At 36.5% G+C, this 25,046-nt stretch overlaps 1 protein-coding gene and 2 long non-coding RNA genes across 12 annotated transcripts in view; 1 reads left to right on the top strand and 2 right to left on the bottom strand.

Annotated features, from left to right (window-relative positions):
* LOC114268649 (ARM repeat superfamily protein) overlaps positions 1–25,046 on the top strand; it is a 127,360-nt gene that overhangs the window by 62,158 nt on the left and 40,156 nt on the right. For 9 of the 10 annotated variants that reach the window (XR_014366719.1, XR_014366720.1, XM_082925247.1 and 6 more), the window contains 2 exons: positions 17,171–17,443; positions 17,564–17,637. Coding sequence is in view for 8 of the 10 variants with exons in the window: in XM_082925247.1 (XP_082781373.1) it covers positions 17,171–17,443; positions 17,564–17,637 (347 nt within the window). In the remaining 2 variants the exon portion in view is untranslated. Of the gene's footprint in view, positions 1–17,170; positions 17,444–17,563; positions 17,638–17,750; positions 17,965–25,046 lie in introns of those variants that run through there. The other variant, XM_082925250.1, reaches the window with a different exon arrangement.
* LOC145823381 (uncharacterized) lies at positions 7,558–9,935 on the bottom strand. Its single transcript, XR_014365671.1, has 3 exons — positions 9,491–9,935; positions 8,515–8,567; positions 7,558–7,749 (listed from the first exon to the last, which is right to left on the bottom strand). It is a non-coding gene; the product is annotated as an uncharacterized LOC145823381 (long non-coding RNA).
* LOC145824718 (uncharacterized) lies at positions 13,680–15,733 on the bottom strand. The gene is made up of 3 exons (XR_014366721.1): positions 15,613–15,733; positions 14,637–14,689; positions 13,680–13,871 (listed from the first exon to the last, which is right to left on the bottom strand). It is a non-coding gene; the product is annotated as an uncharacterized LOC145824718 (long non-coding RNA).

Here is a 25,046-nt window from a genome sequence, read left to right as displayed (position 1 = left end):
CCACCTATTATGAATGGAATCATATTCGGAGAATGCTTCATTAACTCGAAAATTTTCCAAACTTTGTTATCACCTTGGTTCGCTCCGTGATATCTTCAAAATACCTCTTAAAATACGTGTTCCTCTCACGTGTCACCTCTTCATCCTTATGTGGAGGAACTCTATTTTGATCCTCATGGAGCCACTCATCACTATAGTACTTACAATACAAAATAGGAAAAATAATTACTTCAAGAAAGACTAGATAAGTCCATTAAAATAAAATATCTAAAACAAATTTAAATATGGTACTTACTTTGGATTCAATGAATGTGCCTTACAATGGAGAGGAGAATTGTTCTAACTCCAACGATGAGAATTTGATGCACCACATTGTAAAATGTAGATTCCTCATATTGTCTTTTCCCTTCATGCCTATATATTATCATCTTCACTTTTTCTATCATTGTGTCCCACATATCATATACTAAGTGAAGACAAGGTTTGTCCGTATCACAAGCCCTAAGCATGTCATATATAGGAACTGTGAAGGAAAGAATATAATCAATGTAGTCCCACCACACATCATCCAAAATATTTTCTTTTACAAATTTTGCCTTCCCAACATCATCCTCTCTATAACAAGTCCACTTGTCACTAATCACCATTGCTTGAAGACCACGTTTTATAAGCTTCAACCTCTTGAGCATAACAATTGTGGAGGCAAATTGTGTTTCGTCAACCCGAAAAGAACTTCAACTGCACAAATTCATTGTATATAGCCAATCAATCGCATTGAGTGATTAGAGATAAAATTCATAATCATCAAACCATCTTCGGCAATATCACTAATACAACTACACTCTTCATATGTCACTTCATTCCTCTCCATATTCTTTGCAGTACAAATATTTTTCAAAGCTAGATTTAATGTGTGCACCACACAAGGAGTCCATAGAATATGAGGGAATTGAGCTTCAATGAGTTGTTCGACTGCCGTACAATTATGAGCGTTATCCGTGATGACTTGAACCACATTACTTGCCCTAACCTCATTAATCACTTCTTTCATCAAATTTGCAATGAAATATTTGTCTTTAGTTTCTCCAGAACAATCAACTGCGTTAATGAACATAGACCCACTTTCACTCACTGCCATAAAACTAATCAAAGGTTTCCTTTGAGAATCACTCCAACCATCAGTAACAATGCTTAACGCTTTTTCCTTCCATGTGCCCCTAATTGGTTGCAACAATCTATCAATATTTGCCCTCTCCTTTTGAAGTAATGTGGTTCTTAACAAATTATAACCAGGAGGCAAATATCCAGAAATATTATGATTTGTAGCAAATGAGTAAGAGCTAACATAGTAAGGATTCTTAGCAATTTCAAAATGTAATTGCTCTCTATCCTTCATGTTGAATGCTTTCTCAATAGCAGTCCCACTTCCAGTTCCAGGCCCATTCTTACTCCCTCATGTTCTCCTCTTCTTTGATTCATAAGCATAACTACTACCCACTGATACATTAGGAGAAAATGGTACATTTTTGGGATGAGCATTTTTAATTCTCAGTTCAGCAGCATCGTTCTCATTTTTCATTTGTGAAAGTTTTTGACATGTAACTTTCTTACAAGCACCAATTCCCTTTCCTGGGAGTTTTAACAGGTGTACCCTTACTCTTGTATATGAACCTTTGAAAGTATTATTACAAAAATTGCATTGTAATTGATAATTTCCTCCTCCTTCCCCAGGTTTTGCAAATTTAGTTATATACTTCCATAATGGTTTGTTCTCATTAAAATCATCATTAGGTATGTCATTAGAACTACGACCCGTAGTAGCCATTGTTTCAAAATTAAAAATTGGTTCCTATAGTAGAACTAATAAACACATATCATTAAAATTAACAAAACTAATTAGCAAAAATATATATATATACTTAAATAACAGAGGTAGAGAGAGAGAGAGAGAGAGAGAGAGAGAGAGAGAGAGAGAGAAGAAAAAATAAAATAAAATTGAAGAAAAAAATAGAAGAGAGATTGAGAGGTGTTACAATTAGCATATAAAAGGAAAAAACCAAAAAAAAAATTCAAAAAAAAAAAAGAAAATTTGAATAGCAGAAAAGAGGAGAGAGAGAGAGAGAGAGAGAGAGAGAGATGATCGAAGAAGAACGAAGAAGAGGATGATCGAAGTTGTACCTTGGATAACAGCAAGATCAGTGAGCAACAAGTAGCGACGAGCGACGACTGACCAGCAACGAGCGACCAGGTGTGCCTGATGAGCCTTTCTCTTAGTCTCTTCTCTTCTCTTTGTTCGATATCTAGGTTAGAACTTGATCTGTTGGCTTTAATTTTTGTATTTTTACAAATTGACCCCCACTTGAAGTTTCATAAATTATGATTTTCACCCCGCGGTGTCCTCAACGTGTCCCAAACATGTCCATTACGTGTCTGGCTGCCAAAAAAAAAAAGGGACACCTAAAATGTGTTGGACACATGTCCACCGCGTGTTCGATGCGTGTCCGTTTCCGACGTGTTCGACACTGATATGCAGTCCTCAGAGAGGTGTCCATGCTTCATAGGGTGTAGGGTTAATGGTTTTGTGGACCAAATATATGGATTTAAGTGTTGGATAGAATTGGGTAGGGTGGGTTGGGTAAGGGGTTGTTACAAACCCTTCTCTTATGTTCTATATGTAAGAGTTTTGGGAAAAACTATGTTATATTTTGATGCATAATTACAAGGAGAATCAGTCTCTTAAATAGAGAGATACACAACCAAAAGAAAATAACCAAAAATGAAATAACCTAATCTAATGCTCAATACCCAAAAAACAATATATACAATAGTAGGGAAGATGTTCAAGAAAGACAACATGGAGATAAACATATAAACTGCGAGACACAGGGTCATAACAACAATACCTTTTTTGAAGAACCCCATAACCTAAGAAGACACATAGAACCGACCACACACAAACTTTTGTACTCTCCCGTTGATGAAGGAGGATAAAACTGTAAGATCTAAACACATGATGGACTGAATAGTTAGTGAGTTGGGAAAATAAGGCCTCATAAGGAGATCTTCCAGACAAAAGAAGAGTGGGCATACAATTAAGGAGAAAAGAGGTCGCAAGGACAGCCTCACCCCAAAAAATTATAGGAACATAAGAGGAAAGGAGTAGGGAATGAGTTGTATCAAGAAGATTTTTGCTCAGCTCGACCATTTGGAGCTAGAGTGTTAGAATAAGAGATCTAATGAATAGTAACCAAGGAGACTAAGTACTCAGTAAGTTTAGTTTTGAAATATTCCCCACCCAAATCATATCGCAAGATCTTAATATTAATAGACAATTGGGTGGTAACCATGGATTCAAGGTGCGGTAAATGGAGAAGAAATCTGATTTACAGGTTATGAGATAGACCTAGGTAGACCGGGTGTAATCATCAACAAAAGAAACATAGTAGATAGAACCTATGTTACCTGGAATGTGGATCGTTCTGGTATGTGGAACGAGAATGGGAACGTGGTACGCCATATGCTCTAAAATGTGGGTACGATAGGGGTAGACTTGTATATATTATACTTAAGAATTTAAGGTACTTCTAGAGTAATTTTTTATTTTAACTAGTAGATATCCAATAAAATGTAATACTTTCTATGAGCATTATGACCCATTTTTTTTTATGCTTTTGTCTTGTCAAAACTTAACTCACCTTAAATTTTGGTTCATTATATTTGAATTTTTTTCGCCTAGGGTAACATTTAAGGACATATATTGCAAAAAAACTTTTGGGATTGTTTTAGATCACTAAATTTACCGTTTTGGAATGAAAGTGTACCATGTTTCGGAACGTGCGTACCAATACATAATTCGTTAGGGTATTAGCGTTTTCTGGTAACATAGGACAAAACCACCTTTGATGGCAATGGGGGAAGGGCTCCACAAATCAATATGCACAAGAGAAAAAAGGGTAGAAGTAATTGAGGTAGTTTTTGTTAAACGGTAAAGCATACATATTAGCATTTTTACAACCATTGCACCCAAAGGTATCACCACAGGCTACTTTACCCAACACCCTAGATTGAGCCAATGATTTTGGATGCTCACCAAACAAATAACCTAACCTAGCATGCCAAAGAAAAGAAGACTTGAATTCTGATCTAAACAAAATGAAGAGAGAGCTGCTAAAAATGACAAAATAGGGATATGAAGACTTTCCACCACATAGAGATCTCTAACTCTATTCTTGATTCCAATTTTCTTCTTGGATGCCCTATCTTGAGTAACACAAGCGTAGCAGGAGAAAATAACATCAAAAGCAAATCAACAAGTTGACTAATATAGAGTAAGCTAATGGACAACTGAGGAACATAAAAAATGTGGTAAAGATAAATGCCATCAGGGTCTGCAAATGATGTAACTACTCACGCATGGACTATATATCAGATGGAGGAGGGGGAGCAGATGCGGAAGTAGCAAAGGTAGCAGGAGGACGAAAACTACTCTAAGCTAGTGGACGAGACACTGATTGAGGAGGTTGAGCAGGTTGATGACCCTTCTTTGGACATTGATTCTTTCAGTGACCTTTCTTATGGAAAAAGGCGCACTATTCTATAGCAAGACGAGACTTCGATTTCCCAATGGCCTGGATGAGGTGTGTAGAGGAAGTAGGCAATAGTGGAGATTGTTGAGAAGCAGCAAAAATAAATAGAGAAGCAATATCATTATGAGCAACCTTAGACCCAACTAATGGCAAGGGTGAATGATGAAGGATTGCACCATGAAGAGACTCAAATTGATCATGAAGTGCCATAAAAAAACTAAACAAGCCTTTGGACACTTCTAAGAAAGTGACGTATCCATGTCAGACATCAACACTCTTTGGACACTTTCTCGACACGTGTCTGATACTCTTCAAAATGTGTCTTATTTTTTAATTTTTTTTAAAGATTCGGACATTCTTTGGACAATTTGAGGACACGTACCTATTGCTTAAATACATGTGTATTGATTAGATACATGTGAAATTAATTATAAGTTTGAATAAAATAACTAAAGATACAATAATAAAACAAAAACCATATAAATTTTTAGGAATTATTGTCATATTGCATTTTTTATTATATTTGAATGATATTCATATATATAACATATAATAAATATATAAAATTATATATTTCATGTGTGTCCCGCACATGTCGTGTTTTGCATTTTTTTGAGAATTGGCATGTCAGTGTGTCCATGTCCGTGTCGCATGTCCGTCATGTCCATATGTCTTAGCATAAGACCTAGTTCATCCTAATACCGTGTCATCTCATTGTAGAATTCTTTAATTGACTTGTCCTATTGCAGAGCACTCTGAATTGAAATTTCCAACTCATATTGCATGGCAAAATTTGATTCAAGATACATAGTTTGAAGGCAGTCCCAAACTTTTTGTGCGGTAGGGAATTTGAAAAAATTCATACTGGTACTGAGTTCTACAGAATTGTGCAACCAAGCTATGAAGCACGAACATGGATACGAACACAGATATGGACATGGACACGTTGATTTCAAAAAAGATACAGACACAACGAGGGACACGACAAATTATTATTATTTTTATTATATATTTTTTGCTATGTAGATTAATATTATATTACCTTACATTTATTCTATATATATATATATATAAACCACTATATTTAAACAAATTAATAGATTATCCATATTTGAACGCACGCGTCCCCGCCATTTCTCTTTCCAAAAAAAAAAAAAAAATCAAATGGCGTGTCCTCGTGTCCCTGCCGTGAAATAATAAAATTAAGCAGACACATCATTTGGCATGTCCCGTACGTGTCCCTGTGTTGAACACTGCTATGACACCTATTTTGAAGTGTCTGTATTTCATAGCAACCAGGTGAGGACTTGGGCATTTTTATATCCCATTTCGCAAAACCCTCAACGTTACTATTAGTTGGTTGGGGTGTTAAACCCGTCAAATAACCCATACGACCATGACCATGACCATGATCATGACCAAGACCAAGACCAAGAACGAAATTTCTAAACTCAGTTGACCAATATGAGAAATTGTGCCTATTTAAGTGGATGTTAATTGCTTGAACCTTATCCTCAGACATGACTTAAGAAGAGGGAAACAAATAGGATTATAGGTAAAGTAGTGGGTCTTTATCAAAATTTTTCAAAGTCAAGTTTATACTGCTACCAACAGCAATTCAATATAAAATATGCCACAAGCCAAACACAACCGAACAACCTGGATACAATTGCGAACTTGAGAGAGAAGGGAACAAACCAGTGACGGAAGGAGGAAGACAGCAATGGTGAACCAGCGTTGACAAACCAAAGTCGGCAAAATTACGAACAGCGAACTAGAGACGACAGAATCATGATGGCAATGGTTGCAAATTGTATTTTTTAATTTTTCTATTGTGATGGTTGGGTGGCGGCGACTATAGTGCTAATGGTTTTGCAACGATGCTATTGTTGAGGTAACAGGGGCAGTGGCGGTTGTGTAATGATGACGGTGGGTATGACAATAGTGACAATGGTTGCAGATATGAAGCATTGTGGTAATTGTATTGTGGCAAAGTGATGGTGGTAATGGCAATGGCAACTGTAATGGTCATAGTGAAATGATGGTGGTGTCCTCTGTTATCAGAATCTTACAATTCGCGCTTTGATTTGCAATTTTTACAAAATTTATACGAATCTATGGTTGAATTTATTTTGGAAGTGAATCTCTAGTGAATTGTACGATTCACAATCGATTCACGATTCGATTCACTTTTTACGATTCATGCAATTTTTGAAACTATCATGTTTGACATATTTTGATTATATTTTTCACCAAATTTTTTAGTTAAAATGACATAATACAATTTCTAATAGTGTTTAGTACGAAAAATAAACAATATATATACATGATTTGTTATTATTTTGGAGACCAAGTAATTTTTAATAGGATCCAATCAGATTAGGTCAACCTCAACATTTTTTAGCCTTTTCTTCTCATTTTTTTTTTCCTTAAAAAAAAATCATAATGTATATTCTAAAGATGTTTCAGATTAAAGTAACTTGCAATATGAATTATTTATTGTTATTTTATTAAAATAAATATACTTCAATATTACATGGTTGAGGTTAGTTAAACCTAAAGGTTCTTGAAGTTCTTTATTATTGGGTCATTGGTACTTGTAAAGGTATGTATGCTTATGAAATATCAACATCGTTGTTAAGTTTTTGTTATTTGAAAATTGAGCGTTTATCTTTTGTTTACTTTTTTTATTAAGAATGGTTGATAAGCAATACTTGAATAAGGGAAAAGGTAAGACGGTGATCTTACATGGGAACCTGTGTTAACTTCTTACCTATTAGATCACGTGATTATCATTCATGTCACACCCCAAATCTGGGCATGACCGGCCGTGGCCCACAGGGACTTAGCCCAAGGCACACGTAAGCCTAAACACGAATCCAATCACATTGAACAACTGAACAATAGTCCAATAATAAATAACCAAAACTCAATCCAGACATGTCACAATTATAAACGGCAAAATCAACCGTAATAAAAAACCATCCAAACTTATGGGATATAAACAACCCACATATCAAAAAAAATCCTAAATGAACTTTGATAAGAATAAATATAAATATGCACAAACTTGACATAACACTCTAAACTAAAGGAATGCCCTAGAGGTCCATGCAATTGAGTCCCCGCTACACCATGAGTCCACTCTAAGTCCTTCTAACACCTGGAAATGGTAAACAACTAAGTCAGCTGATAGCTCAGTGAGTAGCAACATGGATAGTAAATACAGTTTTGAAAACAGGGTTCAATTCCAAAATAAGATATATATCACAGAAACTAGATTAGCATACAGTTTGGTAAATACAATCTGTTTAAAAAAGAAGGTTCCACAGTTCAACACTTAAAATACTCATGTCTCGCAAGAACATGATAAACGACATTTTCCACTTAAAACAGATTATAACATGAACACCAATAATTTTCTGGGTACCAATAAAAATAAATAATCTGCCACACATTTCTCAGGCTATAAGCCCCGTTGGATCAAATACCGAACTAAGAGTCATCCTCAGGGTGGCACCTGGGCCTTTTCTCAAAGACGATCCGATTGAAGGTCACCTAGTTGTTTTTAAAGGTCTGTTCCTTACAATCGTTGAGCACTAGAGTCATCACGGCCCAACCCGGATCTGTTCCCTAGTGGCCAGAGTCACCACACACAGTGGAATAATTTCCCTGGACTAAATACACACATGGTCCCAATAATCAATACACATCAGTTTTGCAAAACATGGTGGTTCATCATTATAAACATGAGACCAAAACAAATAGTTTACAGTATGCCAAGTTCACACATGTTTCAGAAATAATTTGATTCAATTGATAATATAATAATTTATCAAAACAGTTTAGTCTTGAAACAACAATTTGATTTTCCAACAATTTAGGGTAGGGGAACATTTATAAAAATACGTAGCATGAAACTACTCACCTGAAACGCAATAATATAATCCTCGAATAGAGTATGGAAGTCCAACTAGTGCCCTGAACCAAGTATAAAAACTACACGTCACTACAAATTTAAAAATACTAAAGAATACGAACTAAGTAACCCCAAACTAAAGCGCACTAACACGGCTCAACCCAACTCACCGTTACTCTTAAATATTACCTAAGTTCATGTTCTTCATGGTCTAAAATCACCCAAGACATAGGTTCCGATCGAAACTTAACTAAAAATAACTTTAAGATAAAACAGTGTTTTAAACAAATTTTCCCAATCTATTCGCTAACTTTGAAAATTACAAAACCCACTCCACGCTATTAAAAAAATCCCAAAAACCTCCAGATATGATCTATTATATCCTAAGTTTCAAACCCAATTGGTTTCACTTGATTTGCTTATCAAAATAATTATCTACAATTTATTATATCCAAACAGGTTGTTTTCTGCAGCACTTTAAAGAAATTGACGGTTCTCTTAATATACACGAGCAATCAATGCAAGGCCAAAAATTTACGAAACTAGACTCGTAACCGGTTCTAATGACACTAATTTGATAATTTTTGGATTTATACCCAAAGAGAACAACACTCCCGAATTTACTATTTCGGACTGGTTTCCTGGACAGATTTGAATACCTCAATTTACATGGATTTTGACTCCCAAAAATTATGAAAAAATTCAGATATGCAATTCAATATGTAATTAATCTACTGTAAAAATTTCAGATTAAAATTCATCCGTTTGATATGGTTTCTTGATTTTTAAAGTTTGCGATTCTGTGCAGAATTTTTGGACTGAAAATTACACCCAATCTTTACACATAAATTTAGCTCCTCAAGTTTCTTGATAGGATATCTATATACACAATACATAAACCTACAACCTGTCCATCAATGAACAAAATAATTATAGAATAAGGATGAAGAACAAAAAGAAGAGAAGAAAACCAAGGAGGGCTAACCTTTGATGATCACACACAACACAACACACCCAAAAGTTCTTTGATTGCAACATCTTCTTCTTTTTTTTTTTTTCCCTTCTCGCTAACCCTCTCCCGTGGCTGCTGTTGTTGCCCTATGTGGTGAACAAATAATAGAGTAGGGTTTGTGTTTATTTTATTTTATACTAGTGGTGGGCACACTTACGTCAAATAGATAGATAAATATACAAAATACATATATAAGTTACATGCAACTCAAATGGTAAGAGTCTAACTTATTAATTTTATGGTCTAGAGTTCAAGTCACACCCTCTTCTCTATTTTTTTTTTTAATAATAAATCTTGCTTCTAAATCAATTACTTTCACCATAAATTTATTTTAGGTTTAAAAATTAATTAAAGGATCCTCCAATAATATTTAATTTGCACCTTAGAATTCACCACCAAAATATTTGAGATTGTAATATTATTATTTAATTATTTACTTAATTTTTATATTCGGGTTCTCACATTCTCCCCTCCTAAAAAAAAGTTTCGTCCTCGAAACTAACCTGAGTAAATCATGAGAATAGATGTGAATACTTCTCGCGCATCTCATCCTCGCGTTCCCAAGTCGCCTATTCAATTAGATGATTACACCATAGTACCTTAACCAATTTAATGACCTTTGTACGCAACCTTTTCTCTTTCGAATCCAAAATCTAAACAAGTATCTCCACATACAAAAAATCCTCTCTAATCTGAAGTGGCTCATAATCTATCACATGCAACGGACTGTGCACATATTTCCTCAGCATAGACACGTGAAACACATTATGCACTCCTGCCAACCTAGGGGGTAGAGCAACACGGTACGCAATCTCACCAACCTTCTCCAATACCTCAAATGGACCAATGTATCTAGGACTCAACTTTCCTTTCCTTCCAAACCTGATGACTCCTTTCCATAGTGATACTTTCAAGAATACCATATCCCCCACATGAAACTCTAAATCTCTCCTACGATGATCAGCATAACTTTTTTTTGTTTACTCTGAGCAGTCAATAATCTCTCTCTAATGGTGATAATTTTCTGTGTAGCATCCTCTACCAAATCAAGTCCCAACATTTGTCTTTCACCAACCTCATACCAACACAAAGGAGACCTACACTTCCTCCCATACAAAGCCTCATAAGGAGCTACTCCCAAACTAGAATGATAACTATTATTATACGCACACTCCATGAGCGGCAAATAATCATCCCAATTACCTCTCCACTCCAAAGCATAAGCCCTCAATATATTCTCAAGTATTTGAATAGTCCTCTCCGATACCCCATCTGTCTAAGGGTGATAAGCTGAACTAAAATTTAACCAAGCACCCATAACTGACTGTAACGCACCCCAAAACTTAGACACAAAACGAGGGTCCCGATCTGACACTATTAACACAGGTGCACCATGCAATCTAACAATCTCCTTCACATAAAACTGTGCAAATCGAGCTAGAGAATAGTTCATCCGAACTACAATAAAATGTGCTGACTTGGTTAATCTATCAACAACAACCCAAACTGCATCGTGATTACTACTAGTACAAGGTAAACCACACACAAAGTCCATGGTATCATGATCCCACTTCCACTCTGGTATAGGTAAGGGTTGTAGTTTCCCCGCAGGTTTCTAATATTCTACTTTAACTTGTTAACACACCAAACACTGAGCCACAAATTCTGCAATATCTCCCTTTATACCATTCCACAAAAAATGTTCATAAAGATCCCGATACATCTTAGTACTTCCAAGATGAATGCCATAACTATAACTAGAACTATGTGCCTCTGCCATAATCTCCTTCCTCAAATCACAACCAACAGAAACACAAATTCGGCTACGGAATCTAAGCAACCCGTCATCACTAACCACAAAGTCTACATTCTTACCCTCTGCCATCTTTCCTTTAATACGCTCACACTGGTGGTCAATCTCCTGTGCTAAACGAATCCGTTCTCTAAAGGTTGGCTGAACTGTCAATTGACTACAATAAGCCCTATCACCAGGCGTAACAATCTCAAGCCTCAAACGTCTCATGTCTTCCACAAAACAACTCTTAATACACAAAGCAGCTGTATCTCCAATTGCAACCTTCTTACTCAAGGCATCCGCCACTACATTTCCTTCCCTGGATGATACAAAACATTTACATCAAAATCTTTTAGTAACTCAAGCCATCTTCTTTGCCTCAAATTTAGTTCCTTCTGTGTAAAAATATACTTCAAACTCTTATGATCAGTGTAAATCTCACAAGACTCTTCATACAAATAATGTCGCTAGATCTTAAGAGCGAAAATCATTGTTGCTAGCTCCAAGTCGTGCGTAGGATAATTTCTCTCATGTACTTTCAACTGTTGTGACGTACAAGTAATCTCCTTCCTATGCTGCCTGGGCACACATCCTAAACCTTGTCGTGAAGCATCACTATAAATCACAAAACCACCACCATCAGTAGATAAGGCAAGGATTGGAGCTAATATCAACCTTTGTTTAAACTCTTAGAAGCTACACTCACAATCATCATTCCACTCAAACTTTACCTCTTTCCTAGTGAGGTTTATAAATGGCAAAGCAATACAACAGAATCCTTCCACAAACTGTCTATAATATCCAGCAAGCCCTAGAAAGCTACGTACCTCTGTCACAGAAATAGGTCGCGGCCAATCAATAATTGCTATCACCTTCGTGCTATCCATAGATGCCCCATCTTTACTCACTACATAGCTCAAAAAGGATACACTGCTTAACCAGAATTCACACTTCTTAAATTTTGCATACAGTCTCTTCTCCCTAAGGATCTAAAATACTACCCTCAAATACTGCTCATGCTCCTCTTTACTTCTCGAATAAATTAGGATATCATCAATAAACACTACCACAAATTTTATCCAGTTGGGGTTTAAATACTCAGTTCATTAAATCCATGAATGTGGCTGGTGCATTTGTGAGACCAAAAGGTATCACCAAGAACTCATAATGCTTATAACGGGTTCTAAAAGCAGTCTTAGGAACATCCTCATCCTTTACTTTCAACTGGTGATAGCCTAACCTCAAGTCAATCTTAGAGAATACTTGAACTCCCTACAATTGGTCAAATAGGTCAACAATACGTGGCAAAGGATACATATTCTTCACTGTGACTTTGTTCGGTTCTCAACAATCAATACACAACCTCATAGACCCATCATTCTTCTTCACAAACAACACATGTGCTCCCCAAGTTGAAACACTAGGCTTAATAAAACCTTTATCTAACAACTCCTATAACTGAGTTTGTAACTCCCTCAACTCCAACGGCGCCATTCTATAGGGCGCTTTAGAAATAAGTGTTGTGTCAGGGACCAAGTTAATGGAAAATTCTACCTCACGATCTAGAGGAAGTCTAGGTAGATCCTTTAGAAAAACATCAACACAATCACTCACTACAGGCAACTCCTCTAACTTCCATTATGGCAGTTCAATACTCACCACACTAGCTAAGTAACCATGATGCCCTTTTCTCAACATTCGGTTAGCCTGAAGAGAAGAAATAAAATAGATAAAAGACACTTTCCTATCTCCCTGAAAGAAAAACTCAAGTTGTCCCAGCATAGCAAAAACTACTCCCATTCTAAAACAATCAATAGAAGCATGATGCTTCATCAACAAATCCATCTCCAAAATCACATCAAAATCCTTCATCTCTAAAGAAATCAAATCCACTAGAAAAATCCTACCATCCATCTTTATCTGACAAGATCTACAGACATCTCCCAATATTACTATTTCTCCAAATGGATTACACACAATAATACAAACATCAAAGGCTCTTAAAGAATAGACAATCCGTGTAAATATCTAGGTGTCAACTATTAACCATCAAAACGAAATCAAGAACGATTCAACACAAGCTTAAACAAAACTAACTTAACCAAACACTACTAAGTACTATAGGGACTCGGACCTCGTCTAAATGATGAAATGCAAGGTATGTAACTCGATAACTACAGCTCTGATACCACAATTGTCACACCCCAAATCCGGGCATGACCGGCCGTGGCCCACAAGGACTTAGCCCAAGGCACACGTAAGCCTAAACGCGAATCCAATCACATTGAACAACTGAACAATAGTCCAATAATAAATAACCAAAACTCAATCCAGACATGTCACAATTATAAACGGCAAAATCAACCGTAATAAAAAACCATCCAAACTTATGGGATATAAACAACCCACATATCAAAAAAAATCCTAAATGAACTTTGATAAGAATAAATATAAATATGCACAAACTTGACATAACACTCTAAACTAAAGGAATGCCCTAGAGGTCCATGCAATTGAGTCCCCGCTACACCATGAGTCCACTCTAAGTCCTTCTAACACCTGGAAATGGTAAACAACTAAGTCAGCTGATAGCTCAGTGAGTAGCAACATGGATAGTAAATACAGTTTTGAAAACAGGGTTCAATTCCAAAATAAGATATATATCACAGAAACTAGATTAGCATACAGTTTGGTAAATACAATCTGTTTAAAAAAGAAGGTTCCACAGTTCAACACTTAAAATACTCATGTCTCGCAAGAACATGATAAACGACATTTTCCACTTAAAACAGATTATAACATGAACACCAATAATTTTCTGGGTACCAATAAAAATAAATAATCTGCCACACATTTCTCAGGCTATAAGCCCCGTTGGATCAAATACCGAACTAAGAGTCATCCTCAGGGTGGCACCTGGGCCTTTTCTCAAAGACGATCCGATTGAAGGTCACCTAGTTGTTTTTAAAGGTCTGTTCCTTACAATCGTTGAGCACTAGAGTCATCACGGCCCAACCCGGATCTGTTCCCTAGTGGCCAGAGTCACCACACACAGTGGAATAATTTCCCTGGACTAAATACACACATGGTCCCAATAATCAATACACATCAGTTTTGCAAAACATGGTGGTTCATCATTATAAACATGAGACCAAAACAAATAGTTTACAGTATGCCAAGTTCACACATGTTTCAGAAATAATTTGATTCAATTGATAATATAATAATTTATCAAAACAGTTTAGTCTTGAAACAACAATTTGATTTTCCAACAATTTAGGGTAGGGGAACATTTATAAAAATACGTAGCATGAAACTACTCACCTGAAACGCAATAATATAATCCTCGAATAGAGTATGGAAGTCCAACTAGTGCCCTGAACCAAGTATAAAAACTACACGTCACTACAAATTTAAAAATACTAAAGAATACGAACTAAGTAACCCCAAACTAAAGCGCACTAACACGGCTCAACCCAACTCACCGTTACTCTTAAATATTACCTAAGTTCATGTTCTTCATGGTCTAAAATCACCCAAGACATAGGTTCCGATCGAAACTTAACTAAAAATAACTTTAAGATAAAACAGTGTTTTAAACAAATTTTCCCAATCTATTCGCTAACTTTGAAAATTACAAAACCCACTCCACGCTATTAAAAAAATCCCAAAAACCTCCAGATATGATCTATTATATCCTAAGTTTCAAACCCAATTGGTTTCACTTGATTTGCTTATCAAAATAATTATCTACAATTTATTATATCCAAACAGGTTGTTTTCTGCAGCACTTTAAAGAAATTGACGGTTCTCTTAATATACACGAGCAATCAATGCAAGGCCAAAAATTTACGAAACTAGACTCGTAACCGGTTCTAATGACACTAATTTGATAATTTTTGGATTTATACCCAAAGAGAACAACACTCCCGAATTTACTATTTCGGACTGGTTTCCTGGACAGATTTGAATACCTCAATTTACATGGATTTTGACTCCCAAAAATTATGAAAAAATTCAGATATGCAATTCAATATGTAATTAATCTACTGTAAAAATTTCAGATTAAAATTCATCCGTTTGATATGGTTTCTTGATTTTTAAAGTTTGCGATTCTGTGCAGAATTTTTGGACTGAAAATTACACCCAATCTTTACACATAAATTTAGCTCCTCAAGTTTCTTGATAGGATATCTATATACACAATACATAAACCTACAACCTGTCCATCAATGAACAAAATAATTATAGAATAAGGATGAAGAACAAAAAGAAGAGAAGAAAACCAAGGAGGGCTAACCTTTGATGATCACACACAACACAACACACCCAAAAGTTCTTTGATTGCAACATCTTCTTCTTTTTTTTTTTTTCCCTTCTCGCTAACCCTCTCCCGTGGCTGCTGTTGTTGCCCTATGTGGTGAACAAATAATAGAGTAGGGTTTGTGTTTATTTTATTTTATACTAGTGGTGGGCACACTTACGTCAAATAGATAGATAAATATACAAAATACATATATAAGTTACATGCAACTCAAATGGTAAGAGTCTAACTTATTAATTTTATGGTCTAGAGTTCAAGTCACACCCTCTTCTCTATTTTTTTTTTTAATAATAAATCTTACTTCTAAATCAATGACTTTCACCATAAATTTATTTTAGGTTTAAAAATTAATTAAAGGATCCTCCAATAATATTTAATTTGCACCTTAGAATTCACCACCAAAATATTTGAGATTGTAATATTATTATTTAATTATTTACTTAATTTTTATATTCGGGTTCTCACAATTCAAAATAACATTTTCATTGATTTTAAGTCTAAATATTTTATATTTATAAGATATATTTAACATCGAAGTGTTTAGATATATATTTTTTTTAGTAATAGAGAAAAAGTGACTGAATCTTTATGACTCAGAATTTGATTCACGATTCAGTACGAGGCCATTTTGATTCACGATATGACAACTATGGTTGGTGCCTATGGCAACGATGACGATAATGATGAAGATGGTGCCAGTGGAGGTGACAGCAGTTGTAGTGGTGGCATGGTGGCGGTGGTAGTGGTAGTGGTGACGGTAGTAGCAGTGGTGAGGATGGTCCTGGCAGTGGTGGTGAGGCATAACGGTATATGTCGACGCTTATGTATAAATATTTATAAATTCAGTCAATATTAAGTAAATTTTCTAACACATAATTTTCATAACTTTTGTACTATATTTTAAGAGCCACTTAAATTTTCAAGTGATTCTAATTGTAGTTATCAAACGGACGTAACTGACTTTCACTTAATACATTTAGTTTTAAGTGGTGAATTAGGTTATCAAACACCACCTTGGTCACCCTATGAACGTGAATTTCTTTTCACAAGCTCTCTTAACAACAATCTTGATTTACACATTTATATGTTGTATGATATAGGCTGACAATATATTTTGTTTATACCAATTTATCTTGCATGAATCTGTGTCTCCATGCCAAGGTGGCACAAAAATGATCTGGCATGGAAAAGGAGTACTCGAAGAATTTTCCCTAGTAGTTTAATTGTGTTCACATGTTCATGTCTTTCAAGGATTTTTCTTTTATTATATTTTGCTTTGATGAGTTCCAGGCCCTTTTATTTAAGCAGCATTGTTGGGTTTAGTAAGCACTTTCTAGACTCATGTCCAATTCTCTGGTGGCCAAAATATGGTGTTTGTACCATGTGTTTGCTGATGTATATATATATATATATATATTTTCTTCCCAGTTCTCTGATGAGAAACATTTATATGGTAGTTTTACTTTTAGTAATTGTATTAATAACTAGCCAATCATCCTTTTTTTCTTCTTATTTTTTATTCTTCTTAAACTAGATCAAAGCAAATGCCGTTAGGGCTCTTGGAAATCTTTCTAGATTTGTCCAATTTACAAGTCAGCCTGGTATTTCCAATGAGCATGTGGATGTTATGGGCTTGTCTCTAATAAGTGACAGTGCTGAAGAGCTGCCAGGTAGGAGTGATCTTAATGATAAGCAGAAGGAAAAATTGGCTTTGAATTCATTCCAGCCAGCTTCATTGGAAGATTCACATTGGCTGGGAAAGATGGTGCAGGCATTTCTTTCTTGTGTTGCAACTGGAAACGTGAAGGTATTATTTGTTCTTTCTTAAAGCAATGCTTTCGGTATTTTTATGTGGGTGGCATTCTTGATTTTATTTGTTCTCCATTCAGTTATTATACCGGCTAAGTATTGAACTTTTTTTAAGCAGGTTCAATGGAATGTTTGCCATGCATTGAGCAACTTATTTCTAAATGAAACATTAAAACTGGGAAATATGGATTGGTAAGGAGTTACCTTGCTCATTTGTATGTTGATGTTTGATGGTTCTTATATGATTGAAACTTCTCTTCCGAATAGAAAGAACTAAATAATTATATGTTGGACTTGTAATGCAGTTTTCTTTTGTATGGAGGTATTCAAAACCTTTGATGCATGAATCCTTGGTGATATAAAATACAGATTTTGATGGTTTTGGCATGTGGATAGAAGACTAGTGATAAGTAAGGATGGTATCCAGGTGGGTATCGATTGGAAGATCCCTACCCCATTCCCCACCCTTGCTGACTTTTATTGAACCTTGTGATACAAGTAGAGACAGTAGCAAATTTGGGCTTCTGGGGCTGATTTTAGATGGGTTTTATGGCTGAAATTACAATAAGAGTATAGGGGACAAGTAGGGTTTCTTTAGGGTAATAAATAAGTGAGAGTTTAAGCATGAAAAGATGGAATTTTGGTACTGTTTAGGAGCTGTGAACAGTGTTCGAGCTGTTAAAAGGTGCAAAAAATACAAGAGGGTAAGAGGGAGAAGAAGATAGGTCTAGGAATCACTCCAAAAATCCCTTAGGCATCACACCTGGGTTTGATTGCATCACACAATCCATAAAAAACTTCAAAAGCTCTAAAATTTTCTAAAATATAGCATTACATGGCTGTATATAGAATAAGGAGACTTTTTAAACCAACTAAACAAATGAAGGAAACTATTAAAACTACTTTGACTTTTAAAAACAATTTAAGACCAAATAAGAAAATTAAATAAAAACTAATTAAATAATTTGACCTACAAGATAACCCATGGGTGACCCTTATGGCCCATGTCAACAAATATGAAAATTAGCAAAATGTCCCTGACCTAAAAATCCTAGAAAACATAAAAACAATAATTATATAAGATTTCTATCATTTTTCGTTTAAAATAATGCCAATGTCCAAATATCATCATTCTTTGAATTTAGTCTTCCTTGAGCTTCTTATATTCTGCATCACCTTGCCTCCGTCCCATTAGACTCCCACACCACCCCACCTAACAAGTTTGGTCCAAACATAGGCTACATTCAAACTCTTATAAATTAACTTGTTTAGCTTTACAACTTATATTTTCAGCATTGAATCCCAATAATGTTGTTATATGGCTCAGGATGACAAATGACTAGCAAAGGTCAGAGATATGCCATGTAATCTGTAACTCTATTGCCTAGGAATAAATAGTTAATCACAAGACAAATCATATAATCCATCAGTTCCTTTTGGTGCAAATGATAAGCACTCTGAAAAATAATTCCTCCTAGAATATTTCAGCTGGAAGTTTATTAACAACTTTCCAAAGACAAACATTCCCCAGCTTTGTATGCTCAGTATCCCCACATTTTCAAAGAGTTCTAAGATACAACCCAAAACAAGGCAGCTTCACCCAAAAAAAAAAAAAAATTACTATTATCCAGTTCCTCAGAACAAAACAAGGCCACAACAACTATTATCCAGATCCACAAAATAAAAGAAGGCTATATCCAGATAGCATCTGTAATGTATCCACTCCAGAATCAGCCTTCCAGAAGCAAATCCATGACTGAAGCAATCAGAAAAAATGAGTAAAGCAACACACCATAAGATCTACCTGCCAATGAAACAGAAAATTACATGTTCTGATATGACTAAATTTCAAAAAAAAAACAAGGAAAATTGAAGACAATATGATTATGACCTTGTTTGGGAAGTTGGCTATTTTAGTTGGTTATTTGGCTTTTTGACTATTTTAGCTTGGCTAAAATAGTTGTGTTTAGTTGGGAAGTTGGCTTTTTTTTTTTTTAGTTGATTTGATGGTTGTGAGAGAAAAAGTGAAATTATTATGGGTTGGATGTGGCATTTTATCTTATTAACTATTTTAGTCTATTTTGTCTTTATTGGTTATTTTAGCCAAAAAAGCTAAAAGGCAACTTGCCAACAGGACCTATATTAAACCTCTGAATTCTCAGTTGGATCCTCTTTTTCATCGCAAAATTTAGGGGGATAAGCTGAATCTGCAATCAAGGTAGTAGCTATGAACAAATAGCAACAGACTTCATTAAACAAGTATAACATAATAAGGCCAAGTTTGGGAAGATCCAAAAAAGCCAAAAAGTCAAAAAGTTACTCAAAAAGCTAAAAAGTTAACACTATTCACCAAAAGTCAACAATTACGGCTGCACAACTCCCAATTCAAATTTTTCCCTACAAATCAATTTTTACAATTTTTTATTACACATTTTTCAATAAAAAGTCAAAAAGTTAACCCAAACATCCATATTTTCAACCTCAATTTTTTAGTCCAAAAAGACAAAAAGTGCACTTTTTTAGTCTTCCCAAACTTGGCCTAAATTAATGAAAGAATTAATACTTATGTTTGATTACTAGTAGTAGCTATGAACAAATAACAACAAAAAATTTCATTAAATAAATATGATATAATAAATGAATGAAATAATTGAAATTTATGTTTAATTACTATTAATCTCATTCAATGGCCAACTTTATGCACGCATCAAGGCCTCCAAAGTTGGCTGATGAAGATTACTATGATCTGGAGTAATCACCCTACCACTTGTACTGGAATTAGATTCCATGAAACACGTGAATAACTAAGATACCATGAGCTAGAGAGATTTGATTTCCAAATTGGGCCTAAATTTATGGGGAGAAGGGGGGAGAGGGGGGGGGGGGGGAGATTAGATGGGAGATTGGACAGACACTGTGATAAAAAAGACATTCCCAAATAGGCATAGAGGGAGTGAGGGAATTTACCTAATGCTGAACTTGAGGGTCTGAGAAGGTACAGAGGCAGCCGCAGTCACACAAAGTGAGGGAAACAAGAATAGGAGGGGAGTTACCTAAGCCTGAACTTGAGGGCCACTACAGGTGGTCAAAAAGCAACCCACCTGAAAAATCTGATATGATCTGCCCGACCCAACTATAGTACGGGTTGTTTTGACCAGCCATTCGATCGGCTGCAATTGCACTCATGAAATGTTTTCAATTTTTCGGTCGGAGGTTGGGCTTAATAGAGGACCCACATAAGCCGACCCAACCGAATTAATTATATTATATATCTATGTATATTTAATGATTGTGTCTGTTTATTTTCGTAGATAAACTAAACTAATCTCTCATGGAGAAATTTCCAGGAGACTATGATGCACGGACACAGGACACGACACGGATATGACACGGACACGTAGAGACATAAATTTTTAAAAAATGGGGGACACGACACGCCGCTCAATATATATAATTATATTTATTTATTATATGTCTAAAATAAAAACAAAAATAAAAATAAAAATAAAAATTATTAGAAGGTAATTAAAAATATAAAATAATATAAAAGTCAATGCTATATTTAATAATCAAATATTGGTTTTTATTAAATTACAATAATAATAAAATTAATAAACACAGTGCCAATTTTTTTTTTTTTGTTGGTGTGGAGTATTTTAATGTTAAAATATTATATATATATATATATATATAATGTTAGAATATTTATTTTCCGTTTTATTGTTCTTCTATTAATATTTACTTAAGTTGAGGGTATGGTGGTCATTTCACTATGTTAGGGTCTATATATATATTATTGCTGATGTAGAGTGAATAATCATTCCAGATATATATAAAATTACTCTCTTCTTCTTCTTCTTCTTCTTCTTCTTCTTCTTCTTCTTCCTCTTAAACCCTATAAACTATTGTAAGATTTAATGTATAGCATGTATAGATAAAGGAAATAATAAATTGTGTATTGATTAATGTATAGAATGGTGTGTTGAGCTCTCTCCTTTATAGAGGAGAGGGAGAACAATTACAAACCGAAAGTAGAAGCACAAACCAAACAACATTATTAAAGGTACATTATTAAAGCATACTAATTATTATACTAACCTAATTATTAAAGCAACATTTTACATATTATATTCTAACAGCCCCCCTCAAACTCAAGGAGGATAGGAACCAACCAACTTGAGTTTGGAGAGAGTAGAAAAATAAAATAAAATAAAATAGGATAGGAGACACTGTATGGTCGTGTCAGATTGTTGTTGAAGACACGGTATGGTCGTGTCACACCGTTGGAGAAGACAGTTTATGGGGTCATGTCGGACCGATGTAGCAGGACAGTTTACGAGGTCATGCCGGACCGATGTAGCAGACACTGTGTGGTCGTGTCAGACCGTTGTTGTAGAAGCTAATCAGAATCAATGTCGGGACAGTTTATGAGGTCATGTCGGACCGTTGTAGAAGCTGACCGGAATCAATGTCGGGACAGTTTACGGGGTCATGCCGGACCGATGTAGAAGCTGATCGGAATCAATGTCGGGACAGTTTATGAGGTCATGTCGGACCGATGTAGAAGCTGAGCGGAATCAATGTCGGGACAGTTTATGAGGTCATGTCGGACCGTTGTAGAAGCTGACCGGAATCAATGTCGGGACAGTTTACAGGGTCATGTCGGACCGATGTAGAAGTCGCACCCTCAAAAGGTGTGCCCAATCTTTCAAAAGGCGTGCCATCAAAAGGCGTGCCCAATCCATAAAAAGGTGTGCCGGACATTATGGCGATGCGCGTGACTACCTTGGCTTGCGCGCCCATGTTGTCGTCTAGCGCCGAGCGATGCACGATACGCGTGTCTGCCTCGGCTATTTAACCAAGACAGAGGCTGAGGCTGAGGCTGAGGCTGAGACAAAAAACCTGCTAAAATCCTCTGAAAAACTCTTCCTTTTCTGAGAGAGATACTCTGTAACACTTTGTTGCCCTGAAAATGGCTTCGTCTTCCCGTGGTCTGCCCACTCTCTTTCCCGACCTCAACGAGTCAACAAGAGAGATAACTGGTGCGGTGGCCAGTGAACCTCAACCAAACACCTCTGGGTTTGCTCCATTGAACTTTCCGATGCGGTCTGTGGAGCAAAAAATGGCGGTGCAAACTGATATTGAGGCCAATCAGTATACACTGAAGTCATGTGTGGAGACCATGACTGCGGTCGCAAACTTGTCGCACCGGCTGCAGAGTAGGACAAATGAGGTGTAGCAGTTAAACGCCCAACTGGCTCTGCTCCAGCACATGTATAAGGATGCGCGAGCAGAGATAAGTGTGCTAAAGGCGGAAAACAAGGAGCTGAAGTGGAAGGCCACCGTTATGTTCCAATTTGGAGGTCCGCCATATGCTGTAGTGGAGGAGCAGGGGGGAGTGAACGTGCTCGGCGGTGCGGGAAACACAGAGGCAACACCGTCAAGGGCCGCCCAGGACAGAGGCAAGAAAAAAAGACCGGCGGAAGAGTAGAGAAGAAAAAATCCCACTGTGGGTGTGGTTGTTTTGTTGTGGTGTGTTTGTTTGTTTGTTTGTTTGTTTTTTTTTTTTTTTGGTGTAGAATGGTGAGCGGGGTGAATCCCGGATATGAATAAAGCAAGTGTGTTTGGCAAACTCGAAAGGGAGGTGTGGTAATGCAGAAAAATCAACTGGAATGAATGTAATGTTGTCTTCTTTTTTTTTTTGTTTTTGTTTTTGTTTTTGTTTTTTTTTTTTGTGTTGGGAAAATAATAATAATAATAAAAAATAAAATGAAGTGTTGGAAGCTAGTGGGGAAGATGAGTGTAAAGAAAAGTTGACTGAGAATAGTGGGTTTGGTATTTGTTTGTAGCCACGTCGTGGGCAGATCAAACACTTTGGGAAAAGTTGAAAAAAAAAAAAAGTTGAATATATGAGGGGAGAATGGGGACAAGCCCATGTGAGTGAAAGATGGGTTTAAAGAAAGTGAGGGAGTGGGTTGATTAAAAAAAAAAAAGGATTGTGGGTTGGAAAGTGGAAAGATGAGAGAGAGGGGAGCGAGACCACTTTCAGGGTTTTTTTTGTTTTTTTGGAAAGAAGGAAGATAAAATAAAATAAATAAAAGGGATAGTGGGATCAGACGGCGTGGTGTAAAAGTGAAGTGTTTGGGTAATATAGTATAATAAAAAGATATATATATATATATATATATAAAATAAAGAAAGTTGGGGAGAGTGGGAAGCATAATAATGAGTCTGTGGTGTGTTGTGTATGCGTGTCTCTTAAAATGGGTGTGTGTATGGCCCTCTCCCTCCCTAACCTGAGAGAGAGAGAGTGAGGTGGCAGTGTACCAAAAGTCATGTTGAGAAGAGAGAGGGAGAGTTGTGTGTTGCTCTGTGGTGATGCATGGTGACCGAGAGAGAGTTGATGAATGCATGGTTTGATCAGGCCTCCCATGGCTGGAGAAAAGTGAGACTGAAACCGGCGGAGCGAACACCACAGGAGGTGTGGCCGGAGATTGACCTCCAACGACGGCGCCTGGAGGCCACGGGCTGTGAGCAAGCAGCGGTACAGTGGCGGAGCTTTATCTCTCTCAAAAACAAGCTGGGTTTTGCCCAGTTTCAGCACAAACTGCTCTCTTCTTCTTCTGTGTGTGTGTCAATGGATGTTTGTTATGGCGATGCAGGTGGTTGAGTTTGCCGAACATAAAACCAGCAAGAGAGAGGGAGAGTTTGTGCATCTGCCTTCATGAGTAGAGAGAGAATGCTTTGGCTCGCCGTAGAGACCCGAGAAAGTTCAACTATTCGGGTACGGCTTGCCCCGAATTCCTTAAAGCAACTGCCGCAGGAGAACTTGGATGGCTCGGCATTTGATGTTGGACTAGTTTGTATTGTTTGATATTCGAGAAGGGAGTAGGGAAGCCAACATGACTTCTTGAATCTGCAACTCTTCTGCATACAGCACATCTGATTCTGAGGCAATCTCACTTCCATTTGCGTTGTAAAGCACATCTCCGAAGCGATGTGTGGAGCCCAACACCACCACGTCAGATTCCAGCGGTGCAACAGTATCGCCGCCGTCCTCGTCCTCCTGAGAGGTATGACAGTGGCGCACTGGTGGCAGCAGAAATGGAGGGTGGTTGGAGAAATTGGACCTGCCACCGTCGCTGGGCGATGATGATGGAAGAAGGGTAGCTTCCGAAGCTACCGTTGCCGACTCGGGTGACGCTGATGGGTCTGTGAGTTGATTGAGTGATGATCATGGTAGAGAGAGAGGCCGTGTATTTGAGAGAGAGGCCGTGTATTTCAGTGAGGTGTCGAGAGGGAGAGGGAGGTTTGAATTGGTTGAGATCCGGCGGGCAGTCAAGGCAAGGTTGCCGCCCGCCGGAAGGCGAAGAACACCAAGATCTTTAACCTATAGCTCTGATACCATGTAAGATTTAATGTATAGCATGTATAGATAAAGGAAATAATAAATTGTGTATTGATTAATGTATAGAATGGTGTGTTGAGCTCTCTCCTTTATAGAGGAGAGGGAGAACAATTACAAACCGAAAGTAGAAGCACAAACCAAACAACATTATTAAAGGTACATTATTAAAGCATACTAATTATTATACTAACCT

Source organism: Camellia sinensis, chromosome 4 (assembly GCF_055761805.1).
Source record: "Camellia sinensis isolate YWXY chromosome 4, ASM5576180v1, whole genome shotgun sequence".
NCBI lineage: Eukaryota > Viridiplantae > Streptophyta > Magnoliopsida > Ericales > Theaceae > Camellia > Camellia sinensis.
The sequence above is the reverse complement of the archived record's forward strand: the minus strand, read 5'-3'. Positions and strand labels throughout refer to the sequence as shown.